At 43.6% G+C, this 20,047-nt stretch overlaps 1 protein-coding gene across 3 annotated transcripts in view; it reads right to left on the reverse strand.

The window, feature by feature from the left end:
- Positions 1-20,047, reverse strand: part of DYM (dymeclin) — a 286,983-nt gene that overhangs the window by 43,753 nt on the left and 223,183 nt on the right. For all 3 annotated transcript variants that reach the window (XM_053912308.2, XM_053912309.2, XM_024580592.3), the window contains exons 15-16: positions 18,030-18,212; positions 6,615-6,728 (exon numbers count right to left, since the gene is read on the reverse strand). In XM_053912308.2, the coding sequence (XP_053768283.1) occupies positions 6,615-6,728; positions 18,030-18,212 (297 nt within the window). The remainder of the gene's footprint in view (positions 1-6,614; positions 6,729-18,029; positions 18,213-20,047) is intronic.

Genomic DNA, 20,047 nt, shown 5'->3' on the forward strand with positions numbered 1-20,047 from the left:
GCCAAGATTGCTCTACCCAGCAAAGCTATCATTTAGAATAGAAGGGCAGAGAAAGAGCTTCCCAGACAAGAAAAAAACTAAAGTAGTTCATCATCACCAAACCATTATTATATGAAATGTTAAAGGGACTTATTTAAGAAAAAGAAGATCAAAACTATGAACAATAAAATGGCAAATAATACATATGTATCAACATTTGAATCTAAAAAAAAAGCTAAGCAAATAAGAAAAACAGAGACAAAGTCATGGACAAGGGAGAAGGGTGTGGGGGAATGGGTGCAGAGTTGAGGGGATTAAGAAATAGGTAGTTACAGAGTAGCCGTGGGGACATAAACTGTATCTCTGGAGTAGCCAAAGATCTTAAATGCATAACCCATGGACATGAACAATGGGGGGGGGTTGCCTGAGGGATGGGGGTACTGGTGGAGGGGACAAAGGGGAAAAACTGGGACAACTATAATAGCATAATCAATAAAAAAATAAAAAATAAAGTACTTTGGGTATTAGAGGAATAAAAGGAAAGGCTTCACAAGTTGTTAACTTTATCAAGGCCTTTACTGAATGCTTAGGATTTAGATTAGCAAAAAAAAAAGTGAAGGACTGGGGCATGGATATACTGGAAAGAGAGATTTGTGTAAGCAAATCTAAAGCTGCAAACAGGATGATGCAAAAGGCACAGGGAGTTCTGGCTGGCTGCAGCCCTGGGTGCCTACGGGGAAGTGAGGAGAGAAGCCTGTAACAGCAAGTTGGGATTAGACTGTGGATGGTCTAGAATTCCACTCGAAGGACCACAGACTTTATCTGGTAGCAACAGGGCATTGACCTCGAAAGAGGGTATTACTAGAGTACTGCTCTACAAAAATTTATGGAATTTTAGAAGGTAGAATTCTAGACTCTTAATGGGAAAATGGAGACAACTGTACTTGAACAACAATAAAAAATGCAAAAAAAAAATCGCAAGAAATCTTTTGGATCGTCCTGTTTAACTTTTTAAAAAAAGGTTTTATTTATTTATTTATTTTAGAGAGAAAGGAAGGGAAAGAGAAAGAAAGAGAAACATTTATGAGCAAGAGAAACATCGACTGGTTACCTCTTGTACACCCCCAACCAGGGATCTGACCCACAACCCAGGCAAGTGCCCTGAGCTAGAATCAAACTGGACCATGCCCAACCCACTGTGCCACACGGGTCAGGGCATTATTTAACTTTCTAGAACAAATTCTTTCGATCTTTTCCCCAATGTTATTATTTGAGCCCCCTTGCCATCTGTTGCTCTTCTTACATCTGCCATAGAGACTATACTGTGACCACTTCATTATTTTATGAAATCACATGTGAACTGCTAAACTACTTTATAGTCGTCAGAGAGCATTCCCTTAGGTTGAGCTAATACCTGTCTTGGTTCAATTTTCTCCCCATTGCCCTATGGGATGAAACGAAAGGCTTGGTACCTCTCTGAAGGACAGCATAATCATTCAAGCAGGGACTTTTCATGCTGCCTCATCAGTTTATTTTGATCCCATGGCTCACTGTTGGCAACTCCAGCATCCCAGGGCCCGAAAGCCTGGAAACATTTCCCAGGAAATCTACAGGAAAGCTCTGGGTTAGACTGTGGCAATGAGAGGAACTTGAGGGGATCGCAGAAGACAGAGGAGAAACAGAGGGCACTGCTGCTCTGCTAACAGCGGTGGGCAGGCCACTGGGCCTCCGCGGAAGGGAAGCCTTGCCAATGGCTTCTTGCCATCTTCCCATAGACCCCACGTGGATGCTGCAGGGGGCCAGGTCATCAGTGATGACATTCCTGCCACTTCTGACTTCCTGAGAGCCAGCAGTGGTTCTTGGCTCCCCGAGGCCTTTCAACAATTTCCCCTTCTATTTGAAATGAGGGATTTGGATTTAATTTCCCTGACGGGTTTGGTAGGGAAAACAGAAGCTACTCACTCTAACTCAAGTATAAAGGATTTCATATGGAAAACAGAGGTTTATGCAGCTGCAGGGAAAAATAAGGTGGGCAAAGAGCAGGGAGGCTGCAAAGGAACAAAGCACTGGAGTAGGTGCTTCTCAAGCACTCCCTGCAAGTCGCTGCAAACTGCAATACCTCTGCGGGGCCGTCGGCGACCTCTGCCGCCTGCGGCAGCAAGCCAGGCAAAGGGCAGACTCATCCTCCCTCTGCAGAAAAATGGCTTCTTCTCTCAACCTTACAAATCTCACTGAAGTGCCTTTCTTTGGCACACTCTAACTCAGAGCTACGCAGCAGGGAGGATGCTGGGAAATGCATTCTGGCTTCCTCTCTGTGCACAGAAGAGACTGGAGAAGGGGGTGCTGGTGAAGCAGAGGTGACAATAAATACTCCAGCACAAATGTAATGCTCTTTTTTGTTGTTTGCACAGGATGGCCTGTGATTGGACAGTCGACACTTTTCTTTTTTAAGTTCTACACCCCTCCTGAATCTTATTTTTCTTATGAGGCATATCCCAACCTTTAGCAAGTTATGTTTCTCCTAGTGTACAGATCTGACTACGCTGTCTGCTATTAGGAACTGAAAGTGAGCTCTTTGTCATGAATGAACCTTCTCATCAAAGATATCCCCATCGCCTGTAATTTATAATAAAAACAACTTAAAAAGATATTCCCAGATTAATAATTTTTCCTTATTGTTTCTTGTATCTTCTGAGAGAGAAAACTATTCTGAAAAATTTATGTAGTTTTGTGCTTTGTGGAGAACAAGAATTTTGCATATGCACAAACAGAATTATACTCTTAGGAATGGAAAGGTTCTTAAAAGTCACGTGGTTGGACTTTCCAACCAATGTGAGTGTTTACAATTAGAAGGACAAATAATCACACATGTGCTCCTTACTTCTCGCTCTTGTGGCCAGTGGCAGGCATTGTTAATGCATCTCAGCACTCTTTCTGTTGAACCCGAACTCAGCCTTGGAACCCTCCTCTGCTCACTGCTCTAGCCAGCTAGGGCCAATAGTTAAGAGCTTCATCCCTGCCAAGTGGTCATTAGCCTATTCCTCTAACATATCTGTCCAGTGAGAATGAGTGCATCACTTCCCAAAAGTTGCCTATTCCAACTGTAAATAACTCCATCTGTTAGAAAGTTCTTCCTTATATGGGACTGCAATGCAGGTCCCTGTACGTAGCTTCTACCCACTTAGGTCCTATTCCTAAGAAGACATGGAACAAGTCCAAATCTGCTTTCATAAACAATTCGTCCAGTACTTGAAGACAAGCCTCTTCTGCTTGAATCTTCTTAAAGCTAATAACAGTATGAGTTCCTCTGATCACTTCCTGCGTTCCTTCACAATTTTAGTGAGTCTCTGAGTTTTCCAGACTGCCTTCAGGTGTGGCACCAGGAAGGTGGCTTGAAGTTGTACAGGCAGCCTCTACACACTAGGAGCACACTGGCCCCTGAGCACTGCTGAGAGTCAGGCTTCTAACCGTGAGAGCCTCGGCCACGCAGGCTGAAAGTTGTCCCTGAGGCCCACACAGACCAGTCCAAGTCTGCTCTCATCAACAATCCTTCCAATACGTAACAGCCCGGTTCTTTAACCGGCCCGTCAGAACCCTGGTCTAGCCCCAGTCCCTGGAGCTTTTGTAATCAATGGAGACGGCAGCTCTCTCCTGGGAGGACTAAGCGCCTCCTCTGCCTCCCAGACAATTTCCTGGACTGATTCTGCTGGTACTTCAGCCTTACTGCCATGGTCCAAGTCAAACAGTAATCTTCTAACGGGTCTCCCTGCTTTCATTGTCTCCCTGCAGTCTAGTCTCAGCGCAGCACTCAGGGTAAGACTATTAAAATATAAGCCACATCATGCCGCTTCTCAGCATCTTGCAATGGCTCTGCATTTCCCGCACCTTCTTATCCCCAGTTATGTGTTCACGTCCTACTACTCTCCCCCTTATTCACGCAGCTCCAGCCACTCTGGTCTCCTTGTTATTCCTTCAACGTGCCTGGCAGAGGACCTTTCCAGGGCCTGTTTTTACCACTTGGGATTCTCCACTAAATCAGCATGCTTGAGTCTCACCTCCTTTTTATCTTTGCTAAATGTTGCCCAGACCATTCTTTGTAATTCTACAACTTTCTTCTACCGCACCCCCACCAATACTCCCCGACCCCTGGCCCTGCTCTTTTCTTCCCCGTACCACGTACATCCAGTTTTGTTAGTATGTTGTGTTCACTGTTCACTGCCTTGACTGTTTTGCTATTTATTATACCCTGTGCAGTGTTCGTTGTCCATCTCCTCTCGCTGGACTGCGGGCCCTGTGAGGGCAGCAACCTTTGTCACTGACGGGCCCAAGCACCGAGAGCGATGGCTGCCACAGGGCAGAGGCCAGGTAAAGACTCTTTGTCAGAGGAACCTTGTGGCAAGCTCACACCTAACGTGCCCATTGTGACTGGTCACTGCTCAATCATCAGCCCCTCCCTCCGGCCAGCCACCTTCTCCTGTCCTTTGGGCCCACATACTGTTTTGTGCTTTCTCTCCCCTTGTCCAAAACCCTGTTCTTCCCTCCTTCCCATATCCCACAAAGCCTTTCGGAACCCGCACTTCATGGTGACTAAGTATCCCTACACTCTCCATCCCCACACTGAATCCTCCCTCCTTCCTTCTTCAGCTGAAATCTGGCTCTTCCCTCAGGGCCCCAATTCCCCTGGACGCTTTGGAAAGAGGGGCTGTTCATTCTTTGTTCCTTGGCTATTATTCCTCTTATCCTCGACCCTTAAGCAGGTCCTGTTCCTGTGAGACCGGTGCCAGCATCTTCTCTCCATGTGGCTGCCACCTGCTGACTCCTGTTCAGGCTGCGCTCCTGTTCACTGCAGCATTTGGCTTGCAGTCCTTCTGTCCACCGCACAGCTCGTCCCGACAGACTAGGATGCCCACACGGATGACCCGCCCCTGGCTTCCAGCTCATGTACCAGCTCAGTCACACTGACTGTCACTCACGTCCATACCACTTTGGCCTCCCCACTCATGGCCAAACCCAGGCCATTTTATCACTGCAATCTGTTCTGCTTCGGACTTTTTCGGTCTAAATACATTGCTCTCGAATCACGATCTCCATCACTTCCATTATGCTGGCTCTCTGAGCTCATTAAAATCCCACTTCCCCTGATTCCTCTGTGGGATCCTCTCTTACAACCACACGATAATTCTACTTCTTTTTTGACTTAGTTAGACACCCAAATCCATCACTTCCTGTGAGCATCCTCATGGATTTTTGTACAGCTTCACATGGTCTAGTTCAAGCAAATTTGAAATAGTCAACCTCTCCCCCCCAAAACCCAAAAAACTTACTTAAGGATGGAATTAATGTGAACTCCCTACCTTTACAGAATTGTCAGGAATAAAGGCAAAGCTGGAGTGTCTGGTGAATTGTCATCAGCATTTAGGCTGTTGACACGGTGGTGCCGTTTTAGCTGAGACACAGAAAAACCCGCCGTCTTTGCTCGGCATCATGAGCCTCGCAGCTGTGGGACTTGGTGAGAGAGCCTGTGTGTGGTGGGACTTGGTGAGTGGTTACGATGACTGATGTGCCGCTGTTTTACACACGCTGTCACTGTGACTGAAAATATTTTCATACCCTACGACAATATCTCCAGGCGTTTGTTAGGCAGTGGGTTAGTGATAGCGGAACAGAGCCAGTCGTGATAAAACACTTTGCAGGAGGCCGAACGCCCACTGTGATGCCCTGTGTCATTGATTAGGGACGAGTAAAACATTCAGAAGGTAATATAAGAAAACATTAAAGTATTACAGTAAAAATGTGGAACGATGCTGTACACTCATGAGCCCCAGCCCAAGCCATGACTTTTGCCTTTTTTCCTGTGGAAAAATCAGTCTGGAAGTGTGCATTTCCTATCGTGAGATCCCCTCAGGTACACGGCTCACACGCAATGTAAGTGTCTTCCTGAAATACGGATTTCCCCCACCTTTTTCACGAAATGCTTCTTTCCACCGATACACCCAAGCATGCGGCGGACGGCGCGGTGATTGTGAGCAGGGACTTCGGGGCTAGGCTGCCTGGATGTGAGCCTCTCAGCTCCGTAATTTCCTAGTTTTGTGATTTGGGGTAAGTTACTCACCTACTCAGTGTATCAGTCTACTCATCTGAAGACTCAGAATGAAAATAATGCCGCCCCTACCTTCCAGGGCTGTGGCGGCGATGGAGTGAGTTGGTGTGCATAGACACTCAGAGCCCCACAGAGCACTGAGAAGCGCTAGGCCAGTGTTAGCCGTTGCTGCAGATGTCAGCGTCACCGCCGCCACCTTCCCATCGACCCTCGGTGACACTAACACGGAGGAATTTACTTCACTGGGTTAGAAAAATAAAGTGCCCCTTTATATAAATCACTCATAACAGATGCAGTGGTTACTCATAGGATATGCAGTGGGAGGAAGAAATTAGTCTTTCTCTTGCTACTTTTGGGAAAACCATGAGAACCCTTCTTCATCACAGTTCTGTGTATCCATATACAGTAGATCAGCAATACTGCCTTTTTCTAGTGCAGGTACTGGGTCTGTGATGTGATTCTGAATAGAGCCTGCTCAGACACTAATATGTACACATCAAGTGACACAACAGTATGTTTCGTTCGCCAGTCCTACCTTTAGCCTGTCTTTGGGCAGTGCGACAACTCCTTGCTTGATGATTTCCAGCACCCGTTCCACGGACAGCTCAGCTCCAGCCTGTAGCAACCTGGAGCTAAAGAAGGTGATCACCTGGAATGTAAAGCATTGGTTTTGAAACAAGTACATGGAGGAGATGCATTTTCAGTAGATGCCTTTCCCACGTGGTAGACAAGCCATCATTAACTGTACTTCTCAGAGCGCTCTGGCTTTTAATTTGCTAGCTCTCCTAATGCAGTCCTCTCAATAAAGAGTCTGATGTCTGAATCACAGCCAACCCTGAACATTCAGGGCTCATTACCCATTCTGTGAACTAAGTAGGCTCCTGAATTCTGCTCTTTCTTGTGCTGCCTCACCTTGCGTTTGTATTTCATTTAGAAAGCAGCACCCATCAGAAGGTGGGAAAAGAAAGCTAAAGCTTAAAGCCTGTTAATATTGACGCTTAAAAGTAACTCTCAAAAAAAAAAAAAAGGCTCAATGAGAAAGAAATTGAAGCTAATGGCTAAAATGTTTTGGGCAGTATTCATAAGTTTAATTTTTCCACAACACTCATATGCCCAATCACCAGGGATAATGAACGGCAAGATATAATTACTTCTGTCTCATGCCACAGCTTAGCCGATACTGCGCAGCAACATGCTAACACAGCGGCATTCTGGACAGAACACTGCCCCTTCGTATTTGTCACAAAACACTAAAAGAATATCATCCTATCTTAGCAAGTCATTTTAACATCACAATGTTAACAAGTCAAGGCGATTGTAGATCCCTTTTTCAAGAACATTACACTTGAGTGTTTATAGTCAGACATGCAAAAATGTAAAAACTCACACCTTTTAAAAAACATTGAGTATTTCCATTTACATGTTTTCCATTTTATATTGTCATTAACAATTATTTGCAAACATTTTTATGAATTTTCATTCAAGATTATTCTCCTAAATGTTAAGTGTTCAAGAACACAACTTTCCCCCTAACCATTCTAGTGGAAAGTTCACAATAAGACAAAATGCCACCAAAATGCATTTATTCTCAGAAGCAGAGACCCAGGTAGAGCCAGGGCCCTAACAAGCTTATGACTGAGAGATGGGGTGAGGAGTGAAAACTCAGCAGCCGATGGCTGGCCACGTGGTGGTAGAGCCCGGCTAAGTAATATCTTTATCTCAGGCAATCTGCTGGCACCACCTCCTTTGCAAGTTGCTTATTTTGTCCACAGCTGGTTGTTGGTTTTTCAGCACCTGCTTGTGGGTCCTATTTCCCCCAAGTCAGATTTTAAGTGCTTTGGGGGAATTCTGGGATAAAATTTTGTCCAGAGTTTAGACACAGCGTGTACTCAAATTTACTTTTTAAAAATATTTTATTTATTTATTTTTAGAGAGAGGGGAAGGGAGGGGGAAAGAGAGGGAGATAAACACCGATGTGCGAGAGAAACACCAATCAGTTGCCTCCCGTACACCCCCAACCCAGGCATGTACCCCGACCAGGAATAGAACTGGCGACCTTTTAGTTCACAGGATGACACCCAACCCACTGAGCCACACAGGCCAGAACAAATTGATTTTTTTCAACAATGAATAAGTCTTTGGACACAAACACAACATAAAGAGAAAACATATCACAACAGTTGTTTTAAAATCTTATTTTAAAATATACAACAAAGATGCAAACTAAACACCTTCCTCTTGTATAAATATCTTTGTTTTAAAGTGTTTTTCTGAGAAAAACTTTGGTTAACCATATGAAATGTCACTTTTGTAGGTAAAAAATGGTTGAAAATTGGTGATTCCATATGGTTCAGACTAATACCTTTGCATAAAATTCTCTTCTTTGACCAAAAAATAAGACATATCTGTTAAAAACATTCTAAGAAATCAAAAAGGTCAATGAAAAAGTAGACAGATCTTATAGTTGCTTACAGCTTATAGATTTTTTCCCTTCCTAATATTTACCAAATGCATGTTCACATACAGCGTGATTTTTAGCTTACAGCAGCAGATAATGAGACAAGGAACATTTCTCAAAGGTGGCTGACCATCAAAAGTAGCCTGGAAGCTTTGTGAAAATACGGATCCCCAGGCCTGGTCAGAGGTCTCCCAATTTCTTTTGGTGGTTCACGCTTACAAGTAAAGTGAGGATGTACTTCCAACATATGAGGTCTGTGCAAAAGGCGTCTAGCCATGTAATATGAAAAACAGACATTTGAGGGGCGGGGCGGGGGCGTGGTGGGGTGAAAACTGAGACAACTGTACTTGAACAACAATAAAAATAAAAGATATTTGTTAAAAAAAGAAAAATAGACATTTATTTTAGAAGATACTCAATAGAAGAAACATTGTACAAAGAACAATGATGCCTTAGTTCCTTTCTAAGTAGGCACCTTGGGACCTCACACAGTTCTCCCAATCGCCATCAGCTGCCCTGTCGTATTTTTATGAATCTCATCGAGGGTCTAAAATCTCTTCCCTTTCCAAGGTGATTTGAGTTTTGGGAAAAGCCAGAGGTCACACGGCCAAATCTGGGCTTCAGGGGCAGCTGAAGCACCTGGGTGATTTGATGTCTTGCAAAAAAAACTCTGCACAAGACGTGATGCACGAGTGGGCGCACTGTTGCCACGAAGCTGCCAATCATACTTGCCCAGAGCTGCGGCCTCCTGAATCATCCCAATAGTTTCCACGGAGGAATGTGCAAACTTAACACAAAATCTGATGCACATTCCTTGCTCTAGTCACTCAGTCATTTCGAATGTGATAGGCACACAGTACACATGCTCACTCAACAGCGTCTGCCGCCCCCACTGACTAGTACAGTGAAGTCGTCACTGTTCACACATGTGCATTCCAGTCTGCTCTCCTTGGCTGCCAGGTTACGTCAATGTCGTGCAAACCATCCTCCTTATGTTAACAATGGCTGGGCTTCTTTTGGACAGACCTCACGTGTCCTATTTATTTATAAATTATGCAACATTACTGCAGGCATCCATTACTGCTGCATATAATCACTGCAGCCTTAATGGTTTTCATGTTATAAAAAGTGCGTAAAATTCTAAAATAAGATAAAAACAAAATAAACTAGATTTTAAAAATTACCTAACTGTAGGACACAAAACATTTTTGTACTCAATTACAATACTGTCATTAAAATAATTTGGATAATTAGCTGTCATATGTCTTGCTAATCATAAAGTCTTCAAATTATCACCAGCAAACAGTACCGCTCATAGTAAGATGCACTGCGTTTGTATAAACCCATTATGCACACAGCCTTCTTGATCATTTTTATAGATCCATTTCTTGTGAGATTACACTGGTTCGTCACTGTTTTTACCTTGTAAGGTAGCACTTGTTCTAGGAGGAGAGGGACTATTTGAGTACTTAGGTTATTGTATTGCCTTCAATTTGTGGTTCCTTTGTGGGAGTCACACCAATTGTGCCCGTTATGTGAGGGCTCGTTTAGTTACACCTAGGTATAGCCCAGACATCATGAACACACAACCAACAATAACCTTTCAGTGAATGAAAGGTGAGGGTAGCCATGCCAGCCCTCCGTGTTGAGAACTCCTCTTTCTGACTGACAGCAATGGCTGACACAGTGACCTTGTGGGTGATTCGTGAATACCAAGATTAGAAAAGCTAAATCTGCTTGTTTATTTAAAATTCTACTTTATTGATTATGCTATTACAGTTTCCTGATCTTTCTCCCTTTGCCCCCCTCCACCCAGCAGTCCTGATCCCTCAGCAAGGCCCCACCACTGTTCATGTCCAAGGGTCATGAGTATAAGTGCTTTGGCTACTCCATTTCCTGTCCTGTACTTTACATCCCCATGGCTGTTCTGTAACCACCTGTTTGTACTTCTTAATCCCCTCACCTCTTCATCTATTCCCCCACACTCCCCTCCCATCTGGGAACCATCAAAACGCTCTCCATACCCTTGATTCTGTCTCTGGTCTTCTGGTTTGCTTAGTTTGTTTTTAGATTCAATTGCAGATAGATATGTATTATCTGCCATTTCAGAGCAATCTTGGCTGTAGGTTCCTTACTTTTCATGACTTTGAGTATTTCTAGCCAATCCCTTCTAGCCCGCAGTTTCTTCTGAGAAATCAGCTAATCAGTCTTAAGGGAACTCCCTTGGAGGTAACTAACTGCTTTTCTCTTGCTGCTTTTAAGATTCTCTCTTTATCTTTAACCTTTGGCATTTTAATTACGATGCATCTTCGAGTGGGCTTCTTTGCATCTATCTTGTTTGGGACTCTCTGTGCTTCCTGGGCTTGTGCATCTCTTTTCTTCACCAAAGTAGGGAAGTTTTCTTTCACTATTTTTTCAAGCAGATTTCCAATTTCTTACTCTTTCTCTTCCCTTTCTGGCACCCCTATGATGTGAATGTTGGACCTCTTGAGGTTGTCCCACAGGCTGCTTATACTACCCTCAAGTTTTGGGATTCTTTTTTCTTCTTATTGTTCTGATTGGTTGTTTTTTGCTTCCTTATGTTCCAAACCATTGATTTGACTCTTGGTTTCATCCACTCTACTGCTAGTTCCCTGTAAGTTGTTCTTTATTTCAATTAGTGTAACTTTCATTTCTGACTGAATCTGTTTTATATTGCCTAGGTCCTCAGTAAGTTCCTCGAGCCTCCTTATAACCAGTGTTTTGAACTCTGCATCTGATAGATTGCTTATCTCCATTTCATTTAGCTCTTTTTCTGGAGTTTGGATCTGTTTTTTCATTTGAGCCATGTTTGTTTGTATCCTCATTTTGGCAGCCTCCCTGTGTGTGTTTCTATGTACTAGACAGAGCTGCCTTGACTCCATGTCTTGGTGGTGTGGCCCAATGTAGTAAGTGTCCTGTAGGGTCCAGTGGCACAGCCTCCCTATCACCCAAGCTGGGTACTTGAGGTGTGCCCTTTGAGGTGAGCTGAGTACACCCTCCTCTTGTAGTTGAGCCTTGACTGCTGTTGGCAGATCAATGGGAGGGATTTTCCCAGGCCGGTCAACTGCAAAGATTGGCTGTGACCACTGACCACCACCCTCTGCACTCCATGCTCCAGGAAGAACCAGCTGTACAGGGGCAGGGTGGTGGTGCTCTGGTGTGGTCTGTAGCTGCCCACTGGGTGTGCTGGCCCTGGGGTTTCCTAGGTGGTGCAAGCCAAGGTCAGCCCCCACCTGTGTTTTGCTCAGGGCCACCCTGCCTGAGTTATAAAGCAATCTGAGATGGCTGCTACTTGCGCTGGGCTCGGAGATTCCCAGGCTAAGCCAAGCTGTGAATCTAAGCTGGATGCTGCTAGTGTTGGCTGGGCGCTCACTGAGGCAAGATGTTGCTTGTTTGAGAGGATTTAGGCAGTTTGTGAAGCATGAGCCAAGGCCAGCCATTCATATGGAAAAGCGGATTAGGTGGGCCAAGCTGAATGGTGTCAAGTCTCCGGGAATCTGCAAGGTGGGTCTAATTGTGTTAGTCAGGTTGATGGAATCTTAGATATGGCACCAGTCCGGCAGCTGTGTTGGGGGAGGGCCCAGAAATGGCCTCTGCTCTCCTTGATGCCAAATATCTCAGCCTCTCCCTGCATGCCACTGGTGCCGCTCAAGCCACCACCCTGGCACTGGAGTCTAGAGGGAGTGAGTCTGTTAGTTGAGTCCATGTGTTGGGTTTTTTTAAGAGGAACTGCTTGGGACTCCAGACGTTTCTTCCACCGACTCTATCCCCACTGATTTCTGCAGCCAGAGGTTCTGGGGACTTATCTTCCTGACAGTGGAACTCTGCGCTGGCGGGCCTAGTACTCCTCATTCCTGAGATATCCCTTCACACGTGGAATTTTTATCCACCACAGCTGGGTGAAGGACCTGCTTGTTCTGTGTCTGCGCTCCTCTTACCAGTCTGGATTGATGGGGTTTCTTTAATTTCATAGTTGTTAGACTTCCACTCAACTTGATTTCTAATGGTTCTGAGTGATGGTTGTTCTATAATTTAGTTGTAATTTTGATGTGGTTGTGTGAAGAGGTGAGCCATGTCTGCCTATGCGGCCATCTTGTTCAGAAGTAATTCTGTTTATTTTTAATGAATAAACAAAAGCTCTAATATTTTCTTCCCGTGTTTCTGTGGACTCTTGGTCAACCTTTGGAGTATGTGCAACCTCCAGGGTATGTGTGCCATCCTCTTTGGAGACTGCTGATTGCAGCAACAAACTACACATAATCAAAGCTAAGAGGAACACACAGTATTCCAGTAGACACTACAAACCAACATAAAAGAGACTACTTACATGTCACATCATTAAAGAACTCAGAAATGCAGCCCTGACTGGTGTGGCTCAGTGGATTGAGCTCTGGCCTACAAACCAAAAGAGTTGCTGGTTCAATCCCCAGTCAGGGCACATGCCTGGGTTGTGGGCCGGGTCCCTAGTAGGGGGCATGCAAGAGGCAACCAAACACTGATGTTTCTCTCCCTCCCTTCTCCTCTCTCTAAAAATAAATAAATAAAATCTTTTAAAAAACAAACAAACTCATAAATGCAATAGTAGTCTAGTTTTGTTCACCCTTCGGCCTGACTGGACTTGCCTCTAAGCCACAAGGAACTCCCATTCCCGCCAGGAGAGCTGCAGCATAGGCATGAGACTCAGGGTCTGAGTAAATCCCTTTTTTCAAACTGTCTCTCATTTGCATGTTTTACAGCTGACATTCTAATGTGTTTGCATTCAAACACATTAGAAAATGATAAAACCACCACTCCCAGAAGGGAAGTATAATTTATACATCAACAGGAAGGGAACAAACCTCTGCATGTTTATTATGGACCACGTGAGCTACATTTACTATTCATTTAATTCGCACAACAACCCTACAAGGCTGATAAAATCTGTCCTACAGATGAGTTAACAGGGTCAGAGAGGAAAAGCTTGACCAGCCACGGCCGGGTAAGCGCCTGGAGTCAGATGTTGTATCTTTCTTTATCGTGTTCCCAGCAACTGTTGCATAACAAAGGTCTAGTTCTCTTAACAGAAAATATTTGAGGTGAAAGGTGTAAACTATTTCGCCAAAAATTTCCTTTGGAGTCAGGATGTAACACCAGTAAAGAATGTGAAACTAGCCAACAGTATCTTCATTCAAAGATATAAACCTGTATTTCCTATCGCCAGGACCAGAAAGTCACCCTGTGGCTACAGGAAGGCAGCCTGAGGCTCAGCCCTTCCGGTCCCAGTGGCCCAGCGTGTGCTCGTTCACAAGATCCTCTGCCCTGCCAGGTTCAGGGGCCTCGTATTGCTCCGGGTGGCTACATGGTTGCCCGTATTTGGATGGATTTGGCCTGCTCATTCAGGTAGTGAATCTCAATGGAGTCACACAAATGGGGGTCATTTTTATCAGGAGCCAGTTGTGCAGTTGTGGCGGTGATAGATTTTCCAAGTGTCACGCACACTCCATTGCGTGAAGCTCACTTTCCCAGTTGCCACAGTCTGGCCTCTTGATATCCTGAAGGAAGAGCTGGTTGGCTTCGCGGCTCCATCAGTTTCTTGGCGTGTCCCTTCTCCTCATGAGAGTGCTGGAGAATATACGTGGCAATCACGGTCCAATGAGCAGATATGGACAGGGAAGTGGCGCAGAGCTCTGGCTGATCTTAGAGTTAATGGCCTCTGAGTCCTGGTGGTAGCTCTGACATACCTGGATGTTTTCTCATTTCTTAATGTGGACTCTTATAATTGATTTAAGATTTCTCTTCTTTAATGCCATACATTTCTCCTCTCAAAGCTTTAGCTGTATCCCAGAAATTTTGATGCATTACATTTTCATTCTCGCTAACTTTAAATATGTCCTATTTACTTTGTGGCTGCCTCTCTTTCATCCCTAGGTGTGCTGTTTAACTTCCAACCATTTGGGGTATTTTCCAGATATCTTTTTTACTGGTTTCTAGTTTAATTTCATTGTGGTCAGAGAATATGATTCCAAGTCTTTTAAATTTGTTGAGGTTCATTTTATGGCCTCAAATATGGCCTATCTCAGTCGATGTTCCACGTGCAGTGATGTTGGGGAGAATGTTCTATGAACATCAATTAAATCAAGTTGGTTGGTAGTATTGTTTAGGCCTTCTGTATTGTTACTAATTTTCTGTCTAGTTACTGTGTCAGCTACTGAGAAAGAAGTGTTGAATGCTCCAAGAATAATTATGAATTTGTCCATTTCTCTTTGCAATTCAGTCCGTTTTTGCCTCATGCATTTTGAAGTTCTGTTATTAGGTGCATCCACACTCAGAATTATGTCTTCTTGGTGAGTTGACCCCTTATCGTTACATGCTGTCCCTCTTTACTGCTGGTAATATTCCTTATTCTGAAGTTTACTTTACAATCATTCCAGCTTTCTTTTAATTAGTGTTTGCATGGTGAGACGTCTTTCATCCTTTTACTTTTTAAGCTATCTATGTCTTTATATTCAAAGTGAGAAGCATTTAATTACTGACGTGGTTGGACTTAAATCTACCACACGGCTTGTTGTTTTCTGTTTGCTCGCTATTATTTATTCTGCTTTTCCTGTCTACCTTCGGACTGAGTATAATTTATGGATCTGTTTTATCTAGTTACAGCTCTTTTTCTTTTTGTGCAGTCGGCCTACAGTTTATAATGCATACACAGCTTTAATTTATCAGTGTACCTTCAAATAAAATTACACCATTTCACACTGTGAAGAGTTGTGAAGAGTCTGAAACTTCACCTTACTTGCAATTAACAAGCTAGCCGGTCACAGTTTCACGGGTCCTGGAAGGAGATTTCTGGGTCAGTCCCGGGCACGGCAGGGACCAGGGCACTGGCATGTCTGCACTGGTTCCCTGAGCCCCAGTCCCCGCAGGGCGATCTGAAGAGAGCCGAGGGGCCTCTGCACGTGCAGTGCGTTACATTGTAGGAACAGAACTCCGTGTTGGGGACCCAGTCTTTTCCAGTGGTCAGTAAGCATGCCCACCTTCTGCTCCAGAGGGAGACACAGACAAGCCTCCACCCTACGCCTACGTTCTCTTTGCCTGAACGCGCTGCCTGCAGGTATCTGCACGGTTCACTCTCCACCTCCTTCAAGTCTTCGCTCAAATGCACATTCTTGGAGAGGCCTTCTCTGACCATGCTCTGTAGGTTTGCAGTTTCCCACCCTTATTTCAACTAGCACTAATATTTCCTCCTCTTTTTTTTTGGCTAAGCAACTAGGTAGATATTGATGTCCTTTATGGAAATAAAGAAGACTGTGGAAGAAAAAGTTGATTCATTCTGTGTTTGATTTTTTTGAAGAAAATGAAGACTTCTGATTTAACCTTGTTCACCACTTGTGGGGCGTCACACTGGCAACTGCATGGACCTGTTTGGAGTTCAGTAAGGATGGTCGGTTCTGGAAACACACACAAGCTAACGTGAATTTTCCACTGTGCAGAGATAAAAATAGTTCTTGCCTTTCCGTACTATGCAACTATTATTGTTCACTGCTTCTGTTCTCTATTCATGTTCAGCCATGAAATTTCTTTCATGCCCTCTCTTCTAGGGTGTGGTAATTTTATTTTCTCCTGCTGCTTAATTCGGCCAGATCCTTTCATCTTATGAATTACACGGGAGCAACACAGACCAGTGAGTAATAGAAGTTTAGCCACTTGAAAAACACACATCCAACTCCTTCTGCAAAAGTTTTCCAAGGTTAGTCCCTCCTGTCTCAGATATCGAACACCGCTGAATGTCTTAATGAAAAATATCAACTCTCAACTCCCTGTCAGCTAAAAATAACAGTAGACTCATAGTGTCCTCTCCCAATACTTTTCAAGTTCAACTTTATGAAAGAAGAAATAGTAAAGGCTTGCTTATGCCAAAATCTCAGGGGCAGTAGGGGAGGGAAGGGGAAGCTAAAGTGCTGAAAGAGGCAAAAAGTAGAGATGTTATTTATATCTCTGTCATGGCATTTTTTTCCCAAAACATGTAAAAATAATATAAAATGTTTTCGAATAAATTTCCAGTGGGCCCAGCACTGTTTTGGGTGGCAGTATTCAACAAAAAGTTGTTGGAAAGCCTGCACATTTGGAATCTTACTTAGGTGTATCCCAGTGAGTGATGAAAGCCCAGAGTTTATAATGAGCAGACCTGGATTCACGGTCTGCGTGACTTACTGAGTGACCTCCAGCCAACCGTTTTCCCTCTCATGCCCTGCTTGGCTTCCCTCCCAGGGATGATTTAAGGGTCAGATGAGAGTGTGTATAGGCAGATAAGTCACAGTGATAAAGCCCTATGCAAACATGTAATCTTTATCTAAGACAATGATTCTTAGGGTTGGATTTGTGTTAAAATTACCTGGAAACCCTCTTTTAGCATCTGGGTTTTCTTATCTGGGATAATGGTTAAATATATTTAGGACATCTGTAATACAGATATTAAAATGTGAGATTTTCAAAGAATTGATATTACAGAACAATGCTAATGATCTAAATGTTAAAAAAATATTGGGTTGGCCAAAGCATCCATATGGGTTTTTCTCATAAAATAAAATACGCATTTTTTATTTTCAGCAGTAACTTTACTGACTTGGATATTTTGAGTAGGCCAGCTGTCTCCTGCATGGTAGAATGTTGCCTGCTCTCAACTACAGTCTCACTTTGTTCGCTATCAACTTCCACTGGTCTACCTGACCGTGGAGTATCATCCAAAGAGGAATCTCCAGCACAAAACTTTGCAAACCACTTCTGACAGGTTCGAGCACTCACAGCACCTTCTCCATACACCGCACACATCTTTTTCTGCGTTTCAGCTGCATTTTTGCCCTTCTTGAAATAATAAAGCATAATAGGCCAAAATGTTGCTTATTTTCTTCCATCTTCAATATTAAAATGGCTACACAAAAATTCACCAATTTTGATCATTTTTTAAATGTGCGTTGATATGACAGGTGTCACAATGCAACCTCACAAACTTGTCTCGAATGCAGTTAAAGATGAGTAAGCACAACTAAAGCCCATCATATGGAAAAAACCACATGAACTTTTTGACCAACCCAACGTGTGTGTGCGCGCACGCGCACGTGGGGTCTGCAGAAGTAGAAGTGACACCTGCTTGAGTGTGGTTAGCAGGGTAATAACATGAGTGTAATGATATAGTTTTAATTTGAACATTCCACCGGAAATGCCACATGGTGTGTTTAGTGTGATACTGTTATGTTACAGAATTACCTGCTTATGATTCTGTGATGAAAGAGTCAGAAATGAGAAAGGGGTGTTACTGGTGCCAGACGCCGTGTGTATGTCTGTGTGCATAGCACATACACGGAAGGCAGCACAGAACAGACGGCAAGCGCAGCGGATGCTAAAGAGACTCTTCTACAGTTTTTATCAAGGTTGGTTGAACTTCTCTACTTTAATGTTTAAGAAAGAACCACGGTAAATATCTCCATTTGTACTTACCAGGTCAATATTTTGCATTATGTCCTGAAAGGAAGGGTGAGTTCGAAACTGTTCGAAGAGCTCCCGTTTGTAGAGCAGCGCATACACCAAGTTCGGGTTGTGGTGGAGAGAGTTGGTCAGGCAGGAGTTGATGATCTCCAGCATCATTCGAATCACTTCTTCGATGACATTTAGGTCTTGTGCCTGAAAGAAAATCCCCACACGGTCACTATTTTTCTCCTTGACCCAGAATTAATTAGAATGAGAGCAACTGCTTAAAAATTATAACAGCAGTGGAAAGATCATGCAAAAGAACTCTTTCAAGATTTTTTTTTCCAGAATTTTTAGAATTAGGTTTATCAGTTACTAAAGGATTTCAGTTAGGTTTTCTTGAACTTATATGGTGAAAATTAGGAATTTCCTATAATAAATTATAGACTCGCCAACCTAGAAGGAAATTTGGGCCCCCCTTTGGCCCTCACTTAATAGATTGTTACGCGTATTCTGAATCCCCACTGTGTCACATGAGACCATGAGACTTCCACGGTGGAAAGTGGTGCAGGGTCTTACCATTTCCACTGAAAGCGTGTATTTCAGAAGATGACCTCATTTCTGCACTGTCATCACAACCTTTTATTTACAAAGAGCCAACTGTTTTGTCTCTGTTTCCTCAGAGTCAACAGTCTTTGGGAATCTGAGTGTGAAATAGTGATAAGACAGCAAAACTCAAAGCAGGCAATCAACAAACCTCTTGGAAAAAAACCAGCAATGTTATATGTAAATACAATCGACTTCACCTGTCTTCCTTAGTTTTCTAAATCCTTTTCCAGCTGAAGCAAAATTGTAACACTGTGTGATGGGCTCTCAGGTAACCTGACAGTGCCCAGTTTAAAATTTGTGTTTACTGAGCTTTCAGTTACTTACGGTTTTCATTTTTACGTTTTCTAAATAACCAGTTCTCTGTCACATTCTTGCTTCACTTCTCCCTGTTTTTATTTTATAATTATCTATTCTCTTTTATGAATATCACCCCTTAATGTATCTTTGAGGATACTAAAAAGAGTACTTCAAAATGACTCCATTAATTTCCACTTCCGCTTGGATACTGCACTTCCCCTTGTAGTTGCGACCAGGACTGCGTTGGTTCTTTCACAGATTTCAGCACGTTTGGGAACTTTGGTTAGGCAGGCTCACACGGTGCGCTCTTTCCTCCCCCAAACCTACAGGTCATGCAGTGGCTTCCTAGAGCCTGCAACCGCCTCGTTCTGAAACCAGGATCCCAACTCCTGCCCCGCAGTCACACTGAAGGCAGCCAGGGCAGGGTCTGTCACCGAGGCAGTATCAGTTTGGCCCACAATCCCATTGTGAGGCTGTTTGTATGTCCTCCTACCTCCCTCGCCACAGAACTTAAGAGCCATTGTGAACACCTTTGTTCAGGTTCTTTTCAGTAAAAAATCAATTCCACTTTCTAATTTCTAGCAGGGAGCCTGGCACCAGTGTGCTGCCTCCCACCTGGGCACCGGGTGCCCGTAGCTGAGCTCCCCGCTGCTCCCGCCTCCTTCCGGACCGGAAGCTCCACAGGCTCACTGCCTCAACTCCTTCATCTATTGCTGCTCTGAGGAATTTCTACGGGTGTGGCTGTGTGTCTTAAATGTTCTCTTGGTATTTCTGTGTTTCTGGAGCAAAGGGAAGTGAATGGCATTCAAACTGAGAACTGACAACATAATCTTGACCAGAATTCTCTCAGTTTATTTTCATCTCTTATTGGTACTTGAGTTAGTCTAAGAGGAGGCGGAAGAAGAGACTTCACGTTTCAGAATTCTCTCTCAAAGTCATTTAAGAGTAACCCAGTGAGACAGTATGACTACAAGGCAAAACATTAGCTTTCGGCAGAATTTTATGTTTATAAAAATATTTCATATACGCATGTATGTTAAGTCCTAATATATGTAACTTAAATTTCAAAAACAAATAACCTGTTGATAGTTTATAATTTCTGCTTTTAAACACACTGATAATTTATCCTCAATGTCTGAATG

Source organism: Desmodus rotundus, chromosome 10, assembly GCF_022682495.2.
Source record: "Desmodus rotundus isolate HL8 chromosome 10, HLdesRot8A.1, whole genome shotgun sequence".
Lineage (NCBI taxonomy): Eukaryota > Metazoa > Chordata > Mammalia > Chiroptera > Phyllostomidae > Desmodus > Desmodus rotundus.